Source organism: Nerophis lumbriciformis, linkage group LG17 (assembly GCF_033978685.3).
Source record: "Nerophis lumbriciformis linkage group LG17, RoL_Nlum_v2.1, whole genome shotgun sequence".
NCBI lineage: Eukaryota > Metazoa > Chordata > Actinopteri > Syngnathiformes > Syngnathidae > Nerophis > Nerophis lumbriciformis.
In genome coordinates this window covers 31675001-31695594 of record NC_084564.2, presented here as the reverse complement: position 1 = coordinate 31695594, position 20594 = coordinate 31675001, and the positions used below count along the sequence as shown (strand labels likewise).

The 20594-nt window shown below is 38.4% G+C and overlaps 1 protein-coding gene across 1 annotated transcript in view; it reads right to left on the bottom strand.

Moving 5' to 3' along the window:
• The window catches only part of LOC133614818 (uncharacterized), a 148436-nt gene that overhangs the window by 125031 nt on the left and 2811 nt on the right, over window positions 1-20594 (bottom strand). Inside the window, exon 2 of the mRNA XM_061973088.1 lies at window positions 1815-2126. Within this exon, the coding sequence (XP_061829072.1) occupies window positions 1815-2126 (312 nt within the window). The remainder of the gene's footprint in view (window positions 1-1814; window positions 2127-20594) is intronic.

Below are 20594 nucleotides of genomic sequence, written 5' to 3'. Positions count from 1 at the left end.
ACATCCTCAGCTCAGATCCCACATCAGGGCAAGAAAAAACTCAACCCAATGGGAACAACAAGAAACCTTGGAAGAAAAATAAATGTATATTTAAAAAAAAAAGAGGATATAATATAAAAATATAGAAAAAATATATCAAAAAAAGAATGCGACAATATCCTGTTTTTGATTCCTTCTTCGTAAAGAAGAACAACAATAAGGCGCCTTAATGCCAGATCGTCTGTTATAGTGCAAAAGAGGCTTATGTAAAATGATTCATAGCTCGTTAAATTTAACATTTTGTGAGCTATGTCACAGAAAAGTAAGACTGAGCGGGTTAAGGCTGAGTGGTTAAATAATCAGGATTGTTCAGCTAATGGAAGATTAATTACTTTGGACAAAATCGATCGGTCAGCAGTTCATTACTATATTGAGTGTTGTTATAGTTTTGCCTTGTGGTACTTTTTTCCAGCAGCTAATTGTAACATTGATATAAAAAATGCTGCATCCCCTCAAAGCCAGTGATGAAGTTCCTATTATAACCAGTGATGAAGTCCCTATTATAACCAGAGATGAAGTCCCTATTATAAACAGAAGTGCTACAAACTAACAGAATGGTAGCAAATATTAACTTTGTTGTTGAAAATGTAGCATGCAACTGTTATGGTTTGAGAATAATGTAATTGTGTGTATATTAATATAATTGTATGTATAATAATATAATTGTATGTATAACAATGTAATTGTATGTATAATAATGTAATTGCATGTATATTAATATAATTGTATGTATAATAATGTTATTGTATGTATAATAATTATTTGTATGTATATTAATATAATTGTATGCATAATAATGTAATTGTATGTATAATAATGTAATTGTATGCATAATAATGTTAATGTATGTATAATAATGTGATTGTATGTATAATATTATAATTGTATGTATAATAATATAAATGTATCTATAATAATGTAATTGTATGTACAATAATATAATTGTATGTATAATAATATAATTGTATGTAATGTTATTGTATGAATAATAATTGTATTGTTTGTATAAAAATGTAATTGTATGTATAATAATGTAATTGTATGTGTAATAATGTAATTTTATGTATATTAATATAATTGTGATATATAATAACATAATTGTATGTATAATGTTATTGTATGTATAATAATGTAAATATATGTATAATGATATAATTGTATTTATAATAAAAATAATGGAATTGTATGTATAATAATGTATGTATAATAATGTAATTGCATGTATAATAATGTTATTGTATTTATAATAATGTAATTGTATGTATAATAATATAATTGTATGTATAATAATGTAATTATATTTATAATAATGTAATAATATGTATAATAATATAATTGTATGTATAATATAATTATATTTATAATAATGTAATTACATGTAAAATAATATAATTGTATCTATAACAATATAATTGCATGTATATTAATGTAATTGTATGTATATTAATATACAGTAATTGTATGTATAATAATATAATTGCATTTATAATAATAATAATGTTATTGTATGTATAATAATGTCATTGTATGCATAAACTATCATTTCCATGGTGTCAATAAAACATGAAGGAGCTTTAAAGGGAAATCCCCAGCGAGATCTGGTGATAAAGTCTTTGTCACCCGGCCTCGCTGGGCAGGGAGGGAAAGAAAAGGAAGCTGAGGGTCATTGTTATTCCACCCAGCCTCACTTTCAGTGCATTGTTGTACTTCAAGCTCAGTCTGTTACCGTGGTAACTCCACAGATAACCAGCGTTTGTCCCCCACCCTGTACTCACCGGCCAGGCGTATTTGAAGGGAATGACAACGGTCCCATCCTCTCCACCATCGTGACCACGGCGGCGGAGCAACTGGGAATTTCCTCCCAGGACTTTGGTTCCGCCCGAGCCAAAGGTGCAGGCTCCGGTAGGGACCACGCGGTTCTGGTACTCCTTGAGGCAGGCTCGGAAGAAAGTGTCGCACTGGTCTCTGGAGGAGCAGCGCGGGCCCTCTCCCACCTGGAGGTCGCAGCAGTCGCCGTTCAGCAGGAGTCCGTTGGGGTTCTGGTAGTGACGGATCTGGAGCTCAAACATCCCGACTGTGTGCACCGCCTGCGGACACAAAGTAACTGATGACATCATGACATCATTCATTTCACTATTGTGACGTACTGTCATAAAAATAGCTTTTACTGTGAAGACAGGAACTGTCTTCAGAGTTTTGAGGGCAGGTACGGCGCGAGAGTCTGTTGAAATAAAAAGAGTCAATTGCCTTCCTGTCGGTCGTTTTTTCTTAATAATGATCTGGCAGCAGCCAGCGTCATCTCACAAGACCCTCGGGTGCCGTGAATGTCAATCAAGTGACCAAAGTGACGTCATAGTGAAGATTGATGATCACTCATTTTTTGTTGTTTTTTTTTAATGCCTGGCTGGTGATGGACTGACACCATCCACCGGTGCCGTGCGAAATTTCGTACCTCTGAAATACAAACCCCGTTTCCATATGAGTTGGGAAATTGTGTTAGATGTAAATATAAACGGAATACAATGATTTGCAAATCCTTTTAAACCAATATCCAGTTGAATATGCTACAAAGACAACATATTTGATGTTCAAACTGATAAACTTTTTTTTGGCAAATAATCATTAACTTTAGAATTTGATGCCAGCAACACGTGACAAAGAAGTTGGGAAAGGTGGCAATAAATACTGATAAAGTTGAGGAATGCTCATCAAACACTTATTTGGAACATCCCACAGGTGTGCAGGCAAATTGGGATCAGGTGGGTGCCATGATTGGGTATAAAAGTAGAGTCCATGAAATGCTCAGTCATTCACAAACAAGGATGGGGCGAGGGTCACCACTTTGTCAACAAATGCCTGAGCAAATTGTTGAACAGTTTAAGAAAAACCTTTTTCAACCAGCTATTGCAATGAATTTAGGGATTTCGCCATCTACGGTCCGTAATATCATCAAAGGTTTCAGAGAATCTGGAGAAATCACTGCACGTAAGCAGCTCAGCCTGTGACCTTCGTTCCCTCAAGCTGTACTGCATCAACAAGCGACATCAGTGTGTAAAGGATATCACCACATGGGCTCAGGAACACTTCAGAAATCCACTGTCAGTAACTACAGTTGGTCGCAACATCTGTAAGTGCAAGTTAAAACTCTCCTATGCAAGGCAAAAACCGTTTATCAACAACACCCAGAAATGCCGTCGGCTTCGCTGGGCCTGAGCTCATCTAAGATGGACTGATACAAAGTGGAAAAGTGTTCTGTGGTCTGACGAGTCCACATTTCAAATTGTTTTTGGAAACTGTGGACGTCGTGTCCTCCGGACCAAAGAGGAAAAGAACCATCCGGATTGTTATAAGCGCAAAGTGTAAAAGGCAGCATGTGTGATGGTATGGGGGTGTATTAGTGGCCAAGACATGGGTAACTTACACATCTGTGAAGGCACCATTAATGCTGAAAGGTACATACAGGTTTTGGAGCAACATATGTTGCCATCCAAGCAACGTTACCATGGACGCCCCTGCTTATTTCAGCAAGACAATGCCAAGCCACGTGTTACATCAACGTGGCTTCATAGTAAAAGAGTGCGGGTACTAGACTGGCCTGCCTGTAGTCCAGACCTGTCTCCCATTGAAAATGTGTGGCGCATTATGAAGCCTAAAATACCACAACGGAGACCCCCGGACTGTTGAACAACTTAAGCTGTACATCAAGCAAGAATGGGAAAGAATTCCACCTGAGAAGCTTAAAAAATGTGTCTCCTCAGTTCCCAAACGTTTACTGAGTGTTGTTAAAAGAAAAGGTGATGTAACACAGTGGTGAACATGCCCTTTCCCAACTACTTTGGCACGTGTTATAGCCATGAAATTCTAAGTTAATTATTATTTGCAAAAAAAAAATAAAGTTTATGAGTTTGAACAGCAAATATCTTGTCTTTGTAATGCATTCAATTGAATATGGGTTGAAAAGGATTTGCAAATCATTGTATTCCGTTTATATTTACATCTAACACAATTTCCCAACTCATATGGAAACAGGGTTTGTATTTAGTATCCCCTACCGTGAAAGTGCGCATGGGGGCGGAGCTATGTGCCTTGTTCAGACAGCGGCAGCACTTCCGCGTTATTAGCCATGTCAATGATACAAAATGTGGATTATCGACATTCCTACCCCAATAAATGCTTTTGATCATCCTTGCATGACGTGTTGTACTTGTATCCACACGCTTCTCTATTGTATACGTGTCATGCTGCAGACATGAAAAACATCCTGTCATTTGTTTTATTATTTATTTCATCTTCTGATAGATGATAAAATAACACCAATATTATGGGAACAAACACTACACTTTTTTTTTTAAATCCACGTATTATATGCCAGAAAATGTGTCCCACCTACGTCCCCAGTATGTACGAACATGATGGGGATTATATGTACAGACTTGGCATTGTACAAAACTTGGGAATTTGGACTCCTGTTATTCATTACAAAAAAAGTTAGTATGGGATACATAATATTTCAGCATATTTCTGTGCTACCATAAAATGTGTCCCCCCCTCTTATTCCCTCATATTATGTACTAATAACATTATGTGTTTTATTCTGTAGATACATCATCAGCAACACAACTTGGGAATTTTGACTCATTTTATTAACAAAAAAAAAGTTAGTATGGGATACTTAATATTTCAGCATATTTTTGTACTGCCATAAAATGTGTCCCCCCCTCTATTTTCCTCAATTGATGTACGAACATCATGTCTTTTAATCTGTAGATACTTAGCATCACCAACAACAACACTTGTGAATTTGGACTCATGTTATTAATCACAAAAAAGTTAGTAGGGGATACATAATATTTAGGAAACACTTTACAGGGGCGGTATGGCGTAGTGCAGTGGTCCCCAACCTTTTTGTAACTGCGGACCGGTCAACGCTTGAAAATTTGTCCCACGGACTGGGGGGTGGGAGGCGGGTATGGTATTTTTTTTGTTTTGTTTTGTCATAAAAAAAAATACAATCATGTGTGCTTACAGACTGTATTCCTGCAGACTGTATGGATATATATTGATATATAATGTAGGAACCAGAATATTAATAACATAAAGTTATTTGAATGTTTTTTGGGGTTGGTGCACTAATTGTGAGTGTATCTTTTGTTTTTTATGTTGATTTAATAAATAAAAAAAATCATCTATTTTGCGTAAAAATGAATGATGGGTCTTCATTTCTCTGTGAAGCGCTTTGAGTGCCTAGAAAAGCGCTATATAAATCTAATGCATTAGTATGGGGAACATATTCTAAGTAACAAAGACTTAATTTGGAGTTATTTGGACACTAGGGGAACATATAAGGGTTAGGGTTAGGGTTAGGGTTACTAAGGGGCGGTATAGCTCGGTTGATAGAGTGGCCGTGCCAGCAACTTGAGGGTTCCGTCATCCTAGTCACTGCCGTTGTGTCCTTGGGCAAGTCGCTTTACCCACCTGCTCCCAGTGCCACCCACACTGGTTTAAATGTAACTTAGATATTGGGTTTCACTATGTAAAAGCACTTTTAGTCACTAGAGAAAAGCGCTATATAAATATACTTCACTTCACTTCACTTACTAATAAGCAATAATTCTGAGGTTATTAAGGGAAGACTCTTAGTTAGGCCATGCAGAATAAGGCATCAATAAGTACTTAATGATGACTAATTAAGAGCCAATATGTTACTAATTTGCATGTTAATAAGCAACTAATTAATGGTGAATATGTTCCCCATACTAAAGTGTTACCAATATTTACAATCATTGACATGGCTAATAACACAGAAGTGCTGCCGCTGTCTGAACAAGGCACATAGCTCCGCCCCCATGCACGCTCCCACGGTAGGGGATACTAAATACTTCAGGTTTACAGAATTTGGTACGATGGACATAATAGGCAGTCCTGCCATACTGTATATAACTTGAATCCCTGTATTGGCAACTACAATGAGACACAAAGGTAAGAATAAAGCATTCATAAGTCAGTCAGCAAAGGGAGAGGGAGTACTGATGGAAGGACTTCAAGCTCCTGTGCAACACAATCCTATGATTATCTCCTCATTTTCATCTATTTTCTTTTCTCCTCCCGTGTGTCACGACCAGTGCCGGCCTTTTTTTTTTTTTACCCTCCTCCTCTTTCCTCTACATGGGAACAGGCTGGAAGGATCCTCCTGCCATTTCTCTTTTCTCTGACTAGTTCTTCTCTCACCATTCTTCTTTTCATTCACCTCCCTGCTTGGACACACACACACGCACACACGGACACACGGACACACAGACACACAGACACACAGACACACAGACACACAAACACACAAACACACTCTTGTATTTGTTACCTTCTTGAGACCTCCGAAAAATGCCTACCTCTTTAGGACCACCATAAAAAGACTTGTATTTACAACATTAATAATATATACATACTATGCAAATATAAAAAAGCTTGTTGTGAAAAATGAGTTGGACTTTCACAAGAAAAAGGTTACAATTTCACAAAAAAAAACGTAGAATTTTGGCAGTATTGTAATAAAAGTCGTAATTTTACTAAACGCAAGTGAAAATTTTACAAGAAAAACTAAACATTTGTGCAATGTTATTATAAAAGTTGGAATTTTACCCAATGACAGTCACAGTTTTACAAGAAAAGCTTAACATTTTGACAATGTTATGAAAAGGGTCGTAATTTTACTCGACAAAAGTCACAATTTTATAAGAAAACTTTAAGATGTTGGCAATATTATAATAATAATAATCGGAATTTTACTTGGCAAAATTATGACAAAAGTCAATTTTACTCAAAAATGTCACTATTTTACAAGAACAACAAAAACATTGGCAATTTTGTGATAAAAGTCAGAATTTTATATGACAAATGCCACCGTTTTTCATTAAAAAGTCGCAAATTTTACATGAAAAAGTAATAATTTTACGAGTAAATATCGCATTATTACAGAAACAGAAAGAATGAGAAATTGTTCCCAATTTTATAAGAAAAAAAGTCGACACATTGTGAGACAAATACTGCTTTTAGTTAATTTTTGTTGTTGTTGACTTTTTTGTTTGTAATTGGTTTTAATCTTCATTATTTACTTCATGTTAATACAGTAAGTCTCTATATACATATTTATTGTTAATTTTGGCCAGAGGGGGAGCACTTCAAATTTTTACACACACTTGTTATTTCATATGTTGACCAGAGGGGGAGCACTTTTAAAAGCGACACGCAGTCAATTTGAAAAATTCCTCATTTTTGGGACCACCCTCATTTTGATAGATGTCACCAGCAGGGGTGCAAATGAGACATTGTCTATTAGGTGCAATGTTATTGCGACCATGATTTATGTCATCACTTGTTCACATATGGAAGATACTTTTCCTTGTTTTTGTCTCAAGAAGGGTAGAAATACAAGAACACACACGCGCACACACACACACACACACACACACACACACACACACACACACACATTATTGTATTTGTTACCTTACACACACACACACACACACACACACATTATTGTATTTGTTACCTTCTTGAGACCTCAGACAAATGCCTACTTCTTTAGGACCACCCTTTGTAGATATATAAAGAGTTGTATTTACAACATTAATAATATATGCATACTATGCAAATATAAAACAGCTTGTAGTGAAAAATAAGAGTTGGAATCACAAGAAACAGGTCACGACACAATTTCACAAGAAAAATGTAGAATTTTGGAAGTATTGTAATAAAAGTCATAATTTTACTAAACACAAGTCAAAATTTTACAAGAAAAACTGAACATTTGTGCAATGTTATGATAAAAGTTGGAATTTTACTCAATAACAGTCACAGTTTTACAAGAAAAGCTTAACATTGACAAACAAAAACAAACAAAGAGTCTTAATTTTACTCGACAAAAGTCACAATTTTATAAGAAAACTTTAAAATGTTGGCAATATTATAATAATAATCGGAATTTTACTTGGCAAAATTATGACAAAAGTCATCATTTTACTCAAAAATGTCACTATTTTACAAGAACAACAAAAACATTGGCAATGTTGTGATAAAAGTCAGAATTTTATATGACAAATGTCACCGTTTTTCATTAAAAAGTCGCAAATTTTACATGAAAAAGTAATAATTTTACGAGTAAATATCGCATTATTACAGAAACAGAAAGAATGAGAAATTGTTCCCAATTTTATAAGAAAAAAAGTCGACACATTGTGAGACAAATACTGCTTTTAGTTAATTTTTGTTGTTGTTGACTTTTTTGTTTGTAATTGGTTTTAATCTTCATTATTTACTTCATGTTAATACAGTAAGTCTCTATATACATATTTATTGTTAATTTTGGCCAGAGGGGGAGCACTTCAAATTTTTACACACACTTGTTATTTCATATGTTGACCAGAGGGGGAGCACTTTTAAAAGCGACACGCAGTCAATTTGAAAAATTCCTCATTTTTGGGACCACCCTCATTTTGATAGATGTCACCAGCAGGGGTGCAAATGAGACATTGTCTATTAGGTGCAATGTTATTGCGACCATGATTTATGTCATCACTTGTTCACATATGGAAGATACTTTTCCTTGTTTTTGTCTCAAGAAGGGTAGAAATACAAGAACACACACGCGCGCACACACACACACACACACACACACACACATTATTGTATTTGTTACCTTACACACACACACACACACACACACATTATTGTATTTGTTACCTTCTTGAGACCTCAGACAAATGCCTACTTCTTTAGGACCACCCTTTGTAGATATATAAAGAGTTGTATTTACAACATTAATAATATATGCATACTATGCAAATATAAAACAGCTTGTAGTGAAAAATAAGAGTTGGAATTTCACAAGAAACAGGTCACGACACAATTTCACAAGAAAAATGTAGAATTTTGGAAGTATTGTAATAATAGTCATAATTTTACTAAACACAAGTCAAAATTTTACAAGAAAAACTGAACATTTGTGCAATGTTATGATAAAAGTTGGAATTTTACTCAATAACAGTCACAGTTTTACAAGAAAAGCTTAACATTGACAAACAAAAACAAACAAAGAGTCTTAATTTTACTCGACAAAAGTCACAATTTTATAAGAAAACTTTAAAATGTTGGCAATATTATAATAATAATCTGAATTTTACTTGGCAAAATTATGACAAAAGTCATCATTTTACTCAAAAATGTCACTATTTTACAAGAACAACAAAAACATTGGCAATGTTGTGATAAAAGTCAGAATTTTATATGACAAATGTCACCGTTTTGCATTAAAAAGTCCGAATTTTACATGAAAAAGTAATAATTTTACGAGTAAATATTGCATTATTACAGAAACAGAAAGAATATGAGAAATTGTTCCCAATTTCATAAGAAAAAAAGTCAACACAATGTGAGACAAATACTGCTTTTAGTTCATTTTTTTTGTTGTTAAATTTTTTGTTTGTAATTGGTTTTTAATCTTCATTATTTACTTCATGTTAATACAGTAAGTCTCTATATACATATTTATTGTTAATTTTGGCCAGAGGGGGAGCACTTCAAATGTTTTACACACACTTGTTATTTCATATGTTGACCAGAGGGGGCGCACTTTTAAAAGCGACACCCAGTCAATTTTGAAAAATCCCTCCTTTTTGGGACCACCCTCATTTTTGATAGATGTCACCAGCAGGGGTGCAAATGAGACTTTGTCTATTAGGGACGGCGTGGCGCAGTGGTAGAGTGGCCGTGCGCGACCCGAGGGTCCCTGGTTCAATCCCCACCTAGTACCAACCTCGTCATGTCCGTTGTGTCCTGAGCAAGACACTTCACCCTTGCTCCTGATGGGTGCTGGTTAGCGCCTTGCATGGCAGCTCCCTCCATCAGTGTGTGAATGTGTGTGTGAATGGGTAAATGTGGAAGTAGTGTCAAAGCGCTTTGAGTACCTTGAAGGTAGAAAAGCGCTATACAAGTACAACCCATTTATCATTTATTTATTTACTGGGGTTCAATCCCCACCTTCTACCATCCTAGTCACGTCCGTTGTGTCCTTGGGCAAGACACTTCACCACTTGCTCCTGATGGCTGCTGGTTAGCGCCTTGCATGACAGCTCCCGCCATCAGTGTGTGAATGTGTGTGTGAATGGGTGAATGTGGAAATACTGTCAAAGCGCTTTGAGTATCTTGAAGGTAGAAAAGCGCTATATAAGTATAACCCATTTATCATTTATTTATTTATTTAGATGCAATGTTATTGGGACCATGATTTATGTCATCACTTGTTCACACCTCCTCATATGATACTTTTCCTTCTCCATATCTCAGGAAGGGTAGAAATACAAGAACACACACACACACGCCCAGTCAAGCTTAACAAGACCCCCTGAGAGTTTCGGAGCAGCAGGGTCAGGTGTGTGTGTGTGTGTGTGTGTGTGTATTTAGTGCTGCTATGAAATAATGGTATTGGATTCCAAAAAAGGTTGAGAAAAATGAAGTCATCTCCGATTGCAATCAACATTTCATTAAGTAATGAAGCTCATTCATTTGTGCGAAGCGTTCTTGCGCAACACTGAACTAAAGATAGCTTGTTAAGAGTCGTAATCACTAACCCCCCGCAGTGTTGTGCAATTAATCATGGCAATACGACGTGACACACAAACAAATAATAATCAGTGTGTGTGTGTGTGTGTGTGTGTGTGTAAGCTGCAGACCTAAATTTGAACCACAACAACATCGCATTATTTAGTCACACAATAGACTTCTTCATCGGTTTCTGGGCTAAGGATCCCTAGACAGACCCCCGAAACTGACGAACAGACGAAACGGGGACACCATATATTCTGTAGTAATCTAGCTATCCATCAGCACTTTATAGGTTAAGTGCATATTTTAGGAATTTTTCTGCTTGCCTTAAACTCCATTCCTTTTTTCTAGTAATGCCCCGAGCAGCTGGGAGATGAGATAGGGGGATCAGCGGTCCAGAAGGGGCAAATCTATGGTGGGGGGGGGGGGGGGGGGGGGTTAAAGAGGTCCGCATCAAAAGGCTTGTGAAGATATAGTGGCGCTCCACATCACTCTGCATCCTCTTTGGGATGCAGAGTCCTTCCCAGCATTCCAGTATTTCAGCGCTGAAGGTCCAGGCACTGGACCTAAAAACACGTCAAAAAAAAAATAAAAAATTCCAAAAGCCGCTCCTTGCAGCGTAGAATCTGTTTAAACACGCAAATTGTGTTCCAAGCAGTGGCGGGCCACGCGTTTCCCACCTAGGCCTTCAGTGATGTACGACTTCAGTGATGACCTCTCAAAATAGCATAATTTATGTCACCACATAACCATTGCTGGAGAAATACTATACAGAAACACATTTACTGTGCGTTAAATCACACCAACCGTGTACAAAACGGGTTATTTTCTGGCGCATTTAAAAATCAATAAACTCGCATCAGCAATTAAAACATATCTTATGTGGTACTGTCAAAATTAAAATTGCAAAACAAATGTATTAAATGTGAAAAAATAAAGAAATAAAACATTCGAATTCACAATTAGTAGCACCCGTATAAGCCAGGTGTGCCGCTCGTCGATTCGAGTGGAAATAGCAAACATTTCCCCATTTCATCGCCAACATGGTTTCACAAGCTGTAGTTTCCCTTTAAATATCCTTCTTGAAAATGGCCTTGCAAATATGTATCTGCCACCTAATCAACATTTTGTTCTCCTTCTCTGTGGGTCAACACTTCCTGCTTCATGCTAAATTGAATCTTGTGAATGGAGACTCACTTTGGAGTGACAAGTGAGTATCCAATCACAGTCTCGTTAACATCAGGCTACCTAGATAGGCTACTGTCAACAACTTGTGATCTGATTGGCTATCGCAACTGTCTATCAACTGTATGTGTTCTCAAATTCACCTGCTAACGGTTCCGATGAGTATCCAATCACAGGAGGCGTAAATATCATGTTCAACCTTAGGCCATCTAGAAGGCCTTACTGACAACAACTCCTGATCTGATTGGCTATGGAAAATCTATCAACTGTATGTGGCCGTTCACTTACAGTGCACACACATTGTTGATTCTGAAGGCAGAATTTGGGCAGATTTGGTACAGCATGGCAACATAAGCTAGTTGAATTCTGATTGGATAAAAAGTCTATAACCTAAAAACAACAGCACTGGAAGGAGTTTAATGAAGAGAATACCGTATTTCCTTGAATTAGCGCCGGGGTGGTAATTAATTTAAAACCTCTTCTCACTCCGGCGCTTACCAAAGGCATGCGGTAAATTTAGGCCTGCGCTTATAAATTTGAGTGTGATGTAAGGATACCATCATGAAAAGCACATTCAATTAAAAAAATGTTATTATGGTCTTACCTTTACTTATAAATGAAGTCCATGCGCAGCTCCTTCTGAACAAAAGCATCGATAACTTGTTTATAGAAGTCTTCCTTATCTTTCTTCAGTTTTAAAAGTCTCTCTGTCTCGATGGAGATCTTCCTTTAATTATTACCTCCTGCTTCGATTGAAAGTCCAGTTTAGAAAACTGTTTTATTTTAGATATGTAATCCTCCATGTTAAAAAGGCAAGCGAGAGGAAAAAATAAACGATCGCTGCTCACTGTTGCTGCTTGTTGTCACTTCTTCTGCAGCCGAGTAGTCGCAAGAAGGATCACTAGCGCCCTCTACCACCAGGAGGCGGGAGTCATTTAATGACTCATATTTGACACACGCAGCTACGGTATATTAATAAAACATAGCTGCTTACTGTTCTTTTTAGCATATTCAATAGTTTGGACCTTAAATCCTACTGAATAGCTCTTTATCTTCTTCCCTTTATGCGATTTTAAATTATTGAAATCAACCTCCTCCATTTTGAAAATGATGACAGTGAAGTGTCACTCGTGACGTGACGAGTTTGACCCGGCGGAAATTCTAGGCATATGCTAATTATTTTGCGAAACGAGTTTGACCCGGCGGTAATTCTAGACGTGCGCTAATAAAAATAATATTTTGCGAAATGAGTTTGACCCGGCGGTAATTCTAGACATGCGCTAATAAAAATAATATTTTGAAAAACGAGTTTGACCCGGCGTTAATTCTAGGCAGGCGCATACTATATACCCGGCGGCAATTCAAGGAAATACGGTATGAATACTTTTACATGTTTAGGGAAAGTAAATAACTTGTATTTTTAATTATGATGATGATTTCTGGATATGTTAGGCCAGCAGAGAAGGCCTTGCTGGTCCTGACGGCCAACCACTGGATCCAAGTAAAGCCAGATGTTTCCAACAGCAGCCCATTGTCAAACCTTCTTGTCACCACCTACACAAAAGTGTTGATCTTAAACTAGCAGATGGATTTGGAATATGTGCAGTTCCCTAAATGGTGTGAAGCTACCGCTCCATCTGTTCGTCTATCTTGAATTTGGGCAAATGACGAATGAAATTGCGCTCTGCCGTGATCGGAGTGTGCCGCAACATTGTAGCATCTTATCACTTTCACACCGTCTGTTAAAGCCTTTTTTTTCCACGCCTTGCTGAAAATCACAGACACGGAAGGGAGAGGTTGAAGTCCACCGTTCAATTTGTATCATTTACAGCAGGGGTGTCAAACTCATTATAGATGGGGGGCCACATGGAGAAAAATCTACTCCCAAGTGGGCCGGACTGGTAAAATCACGGCACGATAACTTAAAAATAAAGACAACTTCAGATCTTTGTTTAAAAATAGAACAAGCACATTCTGAAAATGTACAAATCATAATGTTGTTGTGGGGTTTTTAACGTTATTTATATTTTCTGAATACATTTAATTGAATTAATTTAATTTAATGTTTAATCAGTCAACTCATTGGTGTTAATTTTCAGTCTATCAAGATACAAAAATAATATCAAAATCAAATTACAGGATGTTATTTATGTAGTTTGATCATTTTCCTCGACTGGTGCACTAACATCTTGTGGTTTATTTTGTTTACATATGTAGCATCATCTGCAAAGATACAAATAATTGCTATTGTGACATCTAGTGGACATATTTACAAACCCTGTTTCCATATGAGTTGGGAAATTGTGTTAGATGTAAATATAAACGGAATACAATGATTTGCAAATCCTTTTCAACCCATATTCAGTTGAATATGCTACAAAGACAACATATTTGATGTTCAAACTGATAAACATTTTTTTGTTGTTGCAAATAATCATTAACTTTTGAATTTGATGCCAGCAACACGTGACAAAGAAGTTGGAAAAGGTGGTAATAAATACTGATAAAGTTGAGGAATGCTCATCAAACACTTATTTGGAACATCCCACAGGTGAACAGGCAAATTGGGAACAGGTGGGTGCCATGATTGGGTATAAAATTAGATCCCATGTTTGCTCAGTCATTCACAAACAAGGATGGGGCGAGGGTCACCACTTTGTCAACAAATGCATGAGCAAATTGTTGAACAGTTTAAGAAAAACCTTTCTCAACCAGCTATTGCAAGGAATTTAGGGATTTCACCATCTACGGTCCGTAATATCATCAAAGGGTTCAGAGAATCTGGAGAAATCACTGCACGTAAGCAGCTAAACCCGTGACCTTCGATCCCTCAGGCTGTACTGCATCAACAAGCGACATCAGTGTGTAAAGTATATCACCACATGGGCTCAGGAACACTACAGAAACCCACTGTCAGTAACTACAGTTGGTCGCTACATCTGTAAGTGCAAGTTAAAACTCTCCTATGCAAGGCGAAAACCGTTTATCAACAACACCCAGAAATGCCGTCGGCTTCGCTGGGCATGAGCTCATCTTAATTGACTGATACAAAGTGGAAAAGTCTGCGATGAGGTGGCGACTTGTCCAGGGTGTAGCCCGCCTTCCGCCCGATTGTAGCTGAGATAGGCTCCAGCGCCCCCCGCGACCCCAAAGGGAATAATCGGTAGAAAATGGATGGATGGATGGAAAGTGTAAAAGTGTTCTGTGGTCTGACGAGTCCACATTTCAAATTGTTTTTGGAAACTGTGGACGTCATGTCCTCCGGACCAAAGAGGAAAAGAACCATCCGGATTGCTATAGGCGCAAAGTTGAAAAGGCAGCATCTGTGATGGTATGGGGGTGTATTAGTGCCCAAGACATGGGTAACTTACACTTCTGTGAAGGCGCCATTAATGCTGAAAGGTACATACAGGTTTTGGAGCAACATATGTTGCCATCCAAGCAACGTTACCATGGACGCCCCTGCTTATTTCAGCAAGACAATGCCAAGCCACGTGTTACATCAACGTGGCTTCATAGTAAAAGAGTGCGGGTTTTAGACTGGCCTGCCTGTAGCCCAGACCTGTCTCCCATTGAAAATGTGTGGCGCATTATGAAGCCTAAAATACCACAACGGAGACCCCCGGACTGTTGAACAACTTAAGCTGTACATCAAGCAAGAATGGGAAAGAATTCCACCTGAGAAGCTTAAAAAATGTGTCTCCTCAGTTCCCAAATGTTTACTGTGTGTTGTTAAAAGGAAAGGCCATGTAACACAGTGGTGAACATGCCCTTTCCCAACTACTTTGGCACGTGTTGCAGCCATGAAATTCTAAGTTAATTATTATTTGCAAAAAAAAGAAAGTTTATGAGTTTGAACATCAAATATGTTGTCTTTGTAGTGCATTCAACCGAATATGGGTTGAAAAGGATTTGCAAATCATTGTATTCCGTTTATATTTACATCTAACACAATTTCCCAACTCATATGGAAACAGGGTTTGTATTTCCAGGCCAAATAAAATGAAGTGGCAGGCCACATCTGGCCCCCGGGCCTTGAGTTTGACACCTGTGTGTTAGATGATAGAAACTAAGACACAGTCTTTACTTCTGCTCCATGCCACAGCCTCACAAATAAATCCCTTTGGTGGTGAAGACTTTAGTCAAGCAGCACTACATATGTGGTTTGTTGGCATACTAATGACAGTAAGGACACATAAGGACCTTTGTTCTCACCACAGTTACATTTCACTGCAATCTGGCTGTCCGGGAGGGAACACGGCGCCGAAAGGAGCGCTTGTGTCTTTGAATGAGTCGCATGAATTCAACACATTTTAGCGGCCACGGCCTCTTGGCATTGAGGACTTGATTTTTTTTATTATTTTTTTGTGCACACGTTCAATGTTGTCTGCTTGGTTGCTGTGGAAACTGCCGTAATGTTGCTGGCTGTCCTCGCAGCATCGGCGTTCATAAACTCACCAAAAGGTGTTGAGCTAGTACCAACTGTGGCTACCGTTTGGTGCTTTTTAGCAACAAACAAGAACAACCTTCCTGACTTTAATAGGCCGTGTGTAAAATGGTAGATGTGGCAAGTGTGCCTTTCACACAGCCACTGTCCTGCCTCTGTATATTATAAAGGCGGAAATGTCCATTCACACAGACTATAAGCTGCATAATTCCCAGCAGTCTGGAAGAGATTGACTGACCTACAAGTCAAATGTCCCACATGTTACATGCTCATCTTTAAAAATTGGTAATATTGGCCTAAATCAGGCCTGGGCAATTATTTTGACTCGGGGGGCCAAATTTTTCAGTCTACATGTCTACTTTGTGGACTTGGAGAAGGCATTCGACCGTGTCCCTTGGGAAGTCCTGTGGGGAGTGCTCAGAGAATATGGGGTATCGGACTGTCTGATTGTGGCGGTCAGCTTCCTGTATGATCAGTGTCAGAGCTTGGTCCGCATTGCCGGCAGTAAGTCGGACCCGTTTCCAGTGAGGGTTGGACTTCGCCAGGGCTGCCCTTTGTCACTGATTCTGTTCATAACTTTTATGGACAGAATTTCTAGGCGCAGTCAAGGCGCTGAGGGGATCCGGTTTGGTGGCTGCAAGATTAGGTCTCTGCTTTTTGCAGATGATGTGGTCCTGATGGCTTTATCTGGCCAGGATCTTCAGCTCTCACTGGATCGGTTCGCAGCCGAGTGTGAAGCGACTGGGATGAGAATCAGCACCTCCAAGTCCGAGTCCATGGTTCTCGCCCGGTGGAGTGCCATCTCCGGGTTGCAGAGGAGACCCTGCCCCAAGTGGAGGAGTTCAAGTACCTTGGAGTCTTGTTCACGAGTGAGGGAAGAGTGGATCGTGAGATCGACAGGCAGATCGGTGCGGCGTCTTCAGTAATGCGGACACTGTATCGATCTGTTGTGGTGAAGAAGGAGCTGAGCCGGAAGGCAAAGCTCTCAATTTACCGGTCGATCTACGTTCCCATCCTCACCTATGGTCATGAGCTTTGGGTCATGACCGAAAGGACAAGATCACGGGTACATGCGGCCCAAATGAGTTTCCTACGCCGGGTGGCGGGGCTCTCCCTTAGAGATAGGGTGAGAAGCTCTGTCATCTGTGGGGAGCTCAAAGTAAAGCCTCTGCTCCTCCACATGGAAAGCAGCCAGATGAGGTGGTTCGGGCATCTGGTCAGGATGCGACCCGAACGCCTCCCTAGGGAGGTGTTTAGGGCACGTCCAACCGGTAGGAGGCCACGAGGAAGACCCAGGACATGTTGGGAAGACTATGTCTCCCGGCTGTCCTGGGAACGCCTCGGGATCCCTCGGGAAGAGCTGGACGAAGTGGCTGGGGAGAGGGAAGTCTGGGCTTCCCTGCTTAGGCTGCTGCCCCCGCGACCCGACCTCAGATAAGCGGAAGAAGATGGATGGATGGATGGATGGATGGATGGATGGGGCCAAATTTTGAGAAAAAAATGTGGAATAAAGCTCTTTTGGTAGCCATCCACAAGCTTCTGGCAAGCTTCTGCTTGACTTTTTGACCACTCCTCTTGACAAAATTGGTGTAGTTCAGCTAAATGTGTTGCTTTTCTGACATGGACTTGTTTCTTCAGCATTGTCCACACGTTTAAGTCAGGACTTTGGAAAGGCCATTCTAATACCTTCAGTCTATCCTGATTTAGCCATTCCTTTACCACTTTTGAGGTGTGTTTGGGGTTGAGATGTCCGATAATATCGGCCTGCTGATATTATCGGCCGATAAATGCTTTAAAATGTAATATCGAAATTATCGGTATCGTTTTTTTTATTATCGGTATCGTTTTTTTGTTTGTTTGTTTGTCGTTTTTTATTAAATCAACATAAAAAACACAAGATACACTTACAATTAGTGCACCAACCCAAAAAACCTCCCTCCCCCATTTAAACTCATTCACACAAAAGGGTTGTTTCTTTCTGTTATTAATATTCTGGTTCCTACATTATATATCAATATATATCAATACAGTCTGCAAGGGATACAGTCCGTAAGCACACATGATTGTGCGTGCTGCTGGTCCACTAATAGTACTAACCTTTAACAGTTCATTTTACTCATTTTCATTAATTACTAGTTTCTATGTAACTGTTTTTATATTGTTTTACTTTCTTTTTTATTCAAGAAAATGTTTTCAATTTATTTATCTTATTTTATTATTATTTTTTTTTTAAAAAGGACCTTATCTTCACCATACCTGGTTGTCCAAATTAGGCATAATAATGTGTTAATTCCCCAACTGTATACATCAGTATCGGCTGATATCGGTATAAGTTGATATCGGTATCGGTAATTAAAGATTTGGACAATATCGGAATATCGGATATCGGCAAAAAGCCATTAGTTTGGGGTCATTGTCCTGTTGGAACACCCAACTGCGCCCAAGACCCAACCTCCAGGTATTGTGGCCAAACAGCTAAATTTTTGTTTCATCTGACATCACATAGACAAAGATAAGACCTTCTGGAGGAAAGTTCTGTGGTCAGATTAAACAAAAATTTTGTTGTTTGGCCACAATACCCAGCAATATGCTTGGAGGAGAAAAGGTGAGGCCTTTAAACCCAGGAACACCATTCCTACCGTCAAACATGGTAGTATTATGCTCTGGGCCTGTTTTGCTGCCAATGGAACTGGTGCTTTACAGAGAGTAAATGGGACAATGAAAAATGAGGATTACCTCCAAATTCTTCAGGACAAGCTAAAATCATCAGTCCGGAGGTTGGGTCTTAGGCGCAGTTGGGTGTTCCAACAGGACAATGACCCCAAACACATGTCAAAAGTGGTAAAGGAATGGCTAAATCAGGCTAGAATGAAGGTTTTAGAATGGCCTTCACAAAGTCCTGACTTAAACATGTGGACAATGCTGAAGAAACAAGTCCATGTCAGAAAAGCAACACATTTAGCTGAACTGCACCAATTTAGTGGTCAAAAATTCAAGCAGAAGCTTGTGGATGGCTACCAAAAGCGCCTTATTGCAGTGAAACTTGCCAAGTGACATGTAAGCAAATATTAACATTGCTGTATGTATACTTTTGACCCAGCAGATTTGCTCACATTTTCAGTAGACCCATAATAAATTCATAAAAGAAGCAAACTTCATGAATGTTTTTTGTGACCAACAAGTATGTGCTCCAATCACTCTATCACAATAAAATAAGAGTTGTAGAAAGTATTGGAAACTCAAGACAGCCATGACATGATGTTCTTTACAAGTGTATGCAAACTTTTGACCACCACTGTACTGTATATGTAAGCTGTGAAAATCCGCTGTACAGTATGTGTGCTTGGGCCCTATTTTTAGGAACACTAATACAAAACTTCACAATAATGTCTGATTGAAAGCTAAAAACGTTATGACAGACCGCCTTAAAAAATGGAATGGAATTTTAAGTTTTTTTACGGAATGAGACACCCAGAATGTACATGAAAATAAAGAATGTGGGATTTACAATATTAACTATGAAGGATAAAACACTGAATATTGACAACATATGAACGTCACACACCCTCTCCATCCACATATTTTACTATCAACAAAAATGCAACAAACACAGCGAAATATGAACACGAAGGGTAAAAAAAAACCCACCTACAATCTGATATATGTGATATATCACTAAGCTTTAGAACTTTGTTGTAAAAATCTCCTTCCACGTCTGTCCCTGACACCCACATTTCAGACTCTGGAAACACTCTGTGGAAACGCTCCCCACCCACACTGCTTGGTGCCTCGTCTGAACTGCTGTGACTTACATTACCATAGTAACTAATTAGATGACCATAGTAACTCATTAGAGGACCATAGTAACTAATTAGATGACCATAGTAACTCATTAGATGACCAAAATAACTAATTAGATGACCACAGCTACTAATTAGATGACCGTAGTAACTAATTAGATGACCATAGTAACAAATTAGATGACCATAGTAACTAATTACATGACTATAGTAACTAATTAGATGCCATAGTAACTAATTAGATGACCATAGTAAGTAATTAGATGACTATAATAACTAATTAGATGGCCATAGTAACTAATTAGATGACCATAGTAACTAATTAGATGACTATAGTAACTAATTAGATGACCATAGTAACTAATTAGATGACCATAGTAACTAGTATATCATGCCGATTCCAAGCATTGAAAGACTTAGTATAGTTGAAGACTCATTAGAAAACATGACTGCACATCATAATGGCAGCTACACTTTACATCTTAAACATCTAAATAAATGATTTGGGAATGTCCGACGGGCCA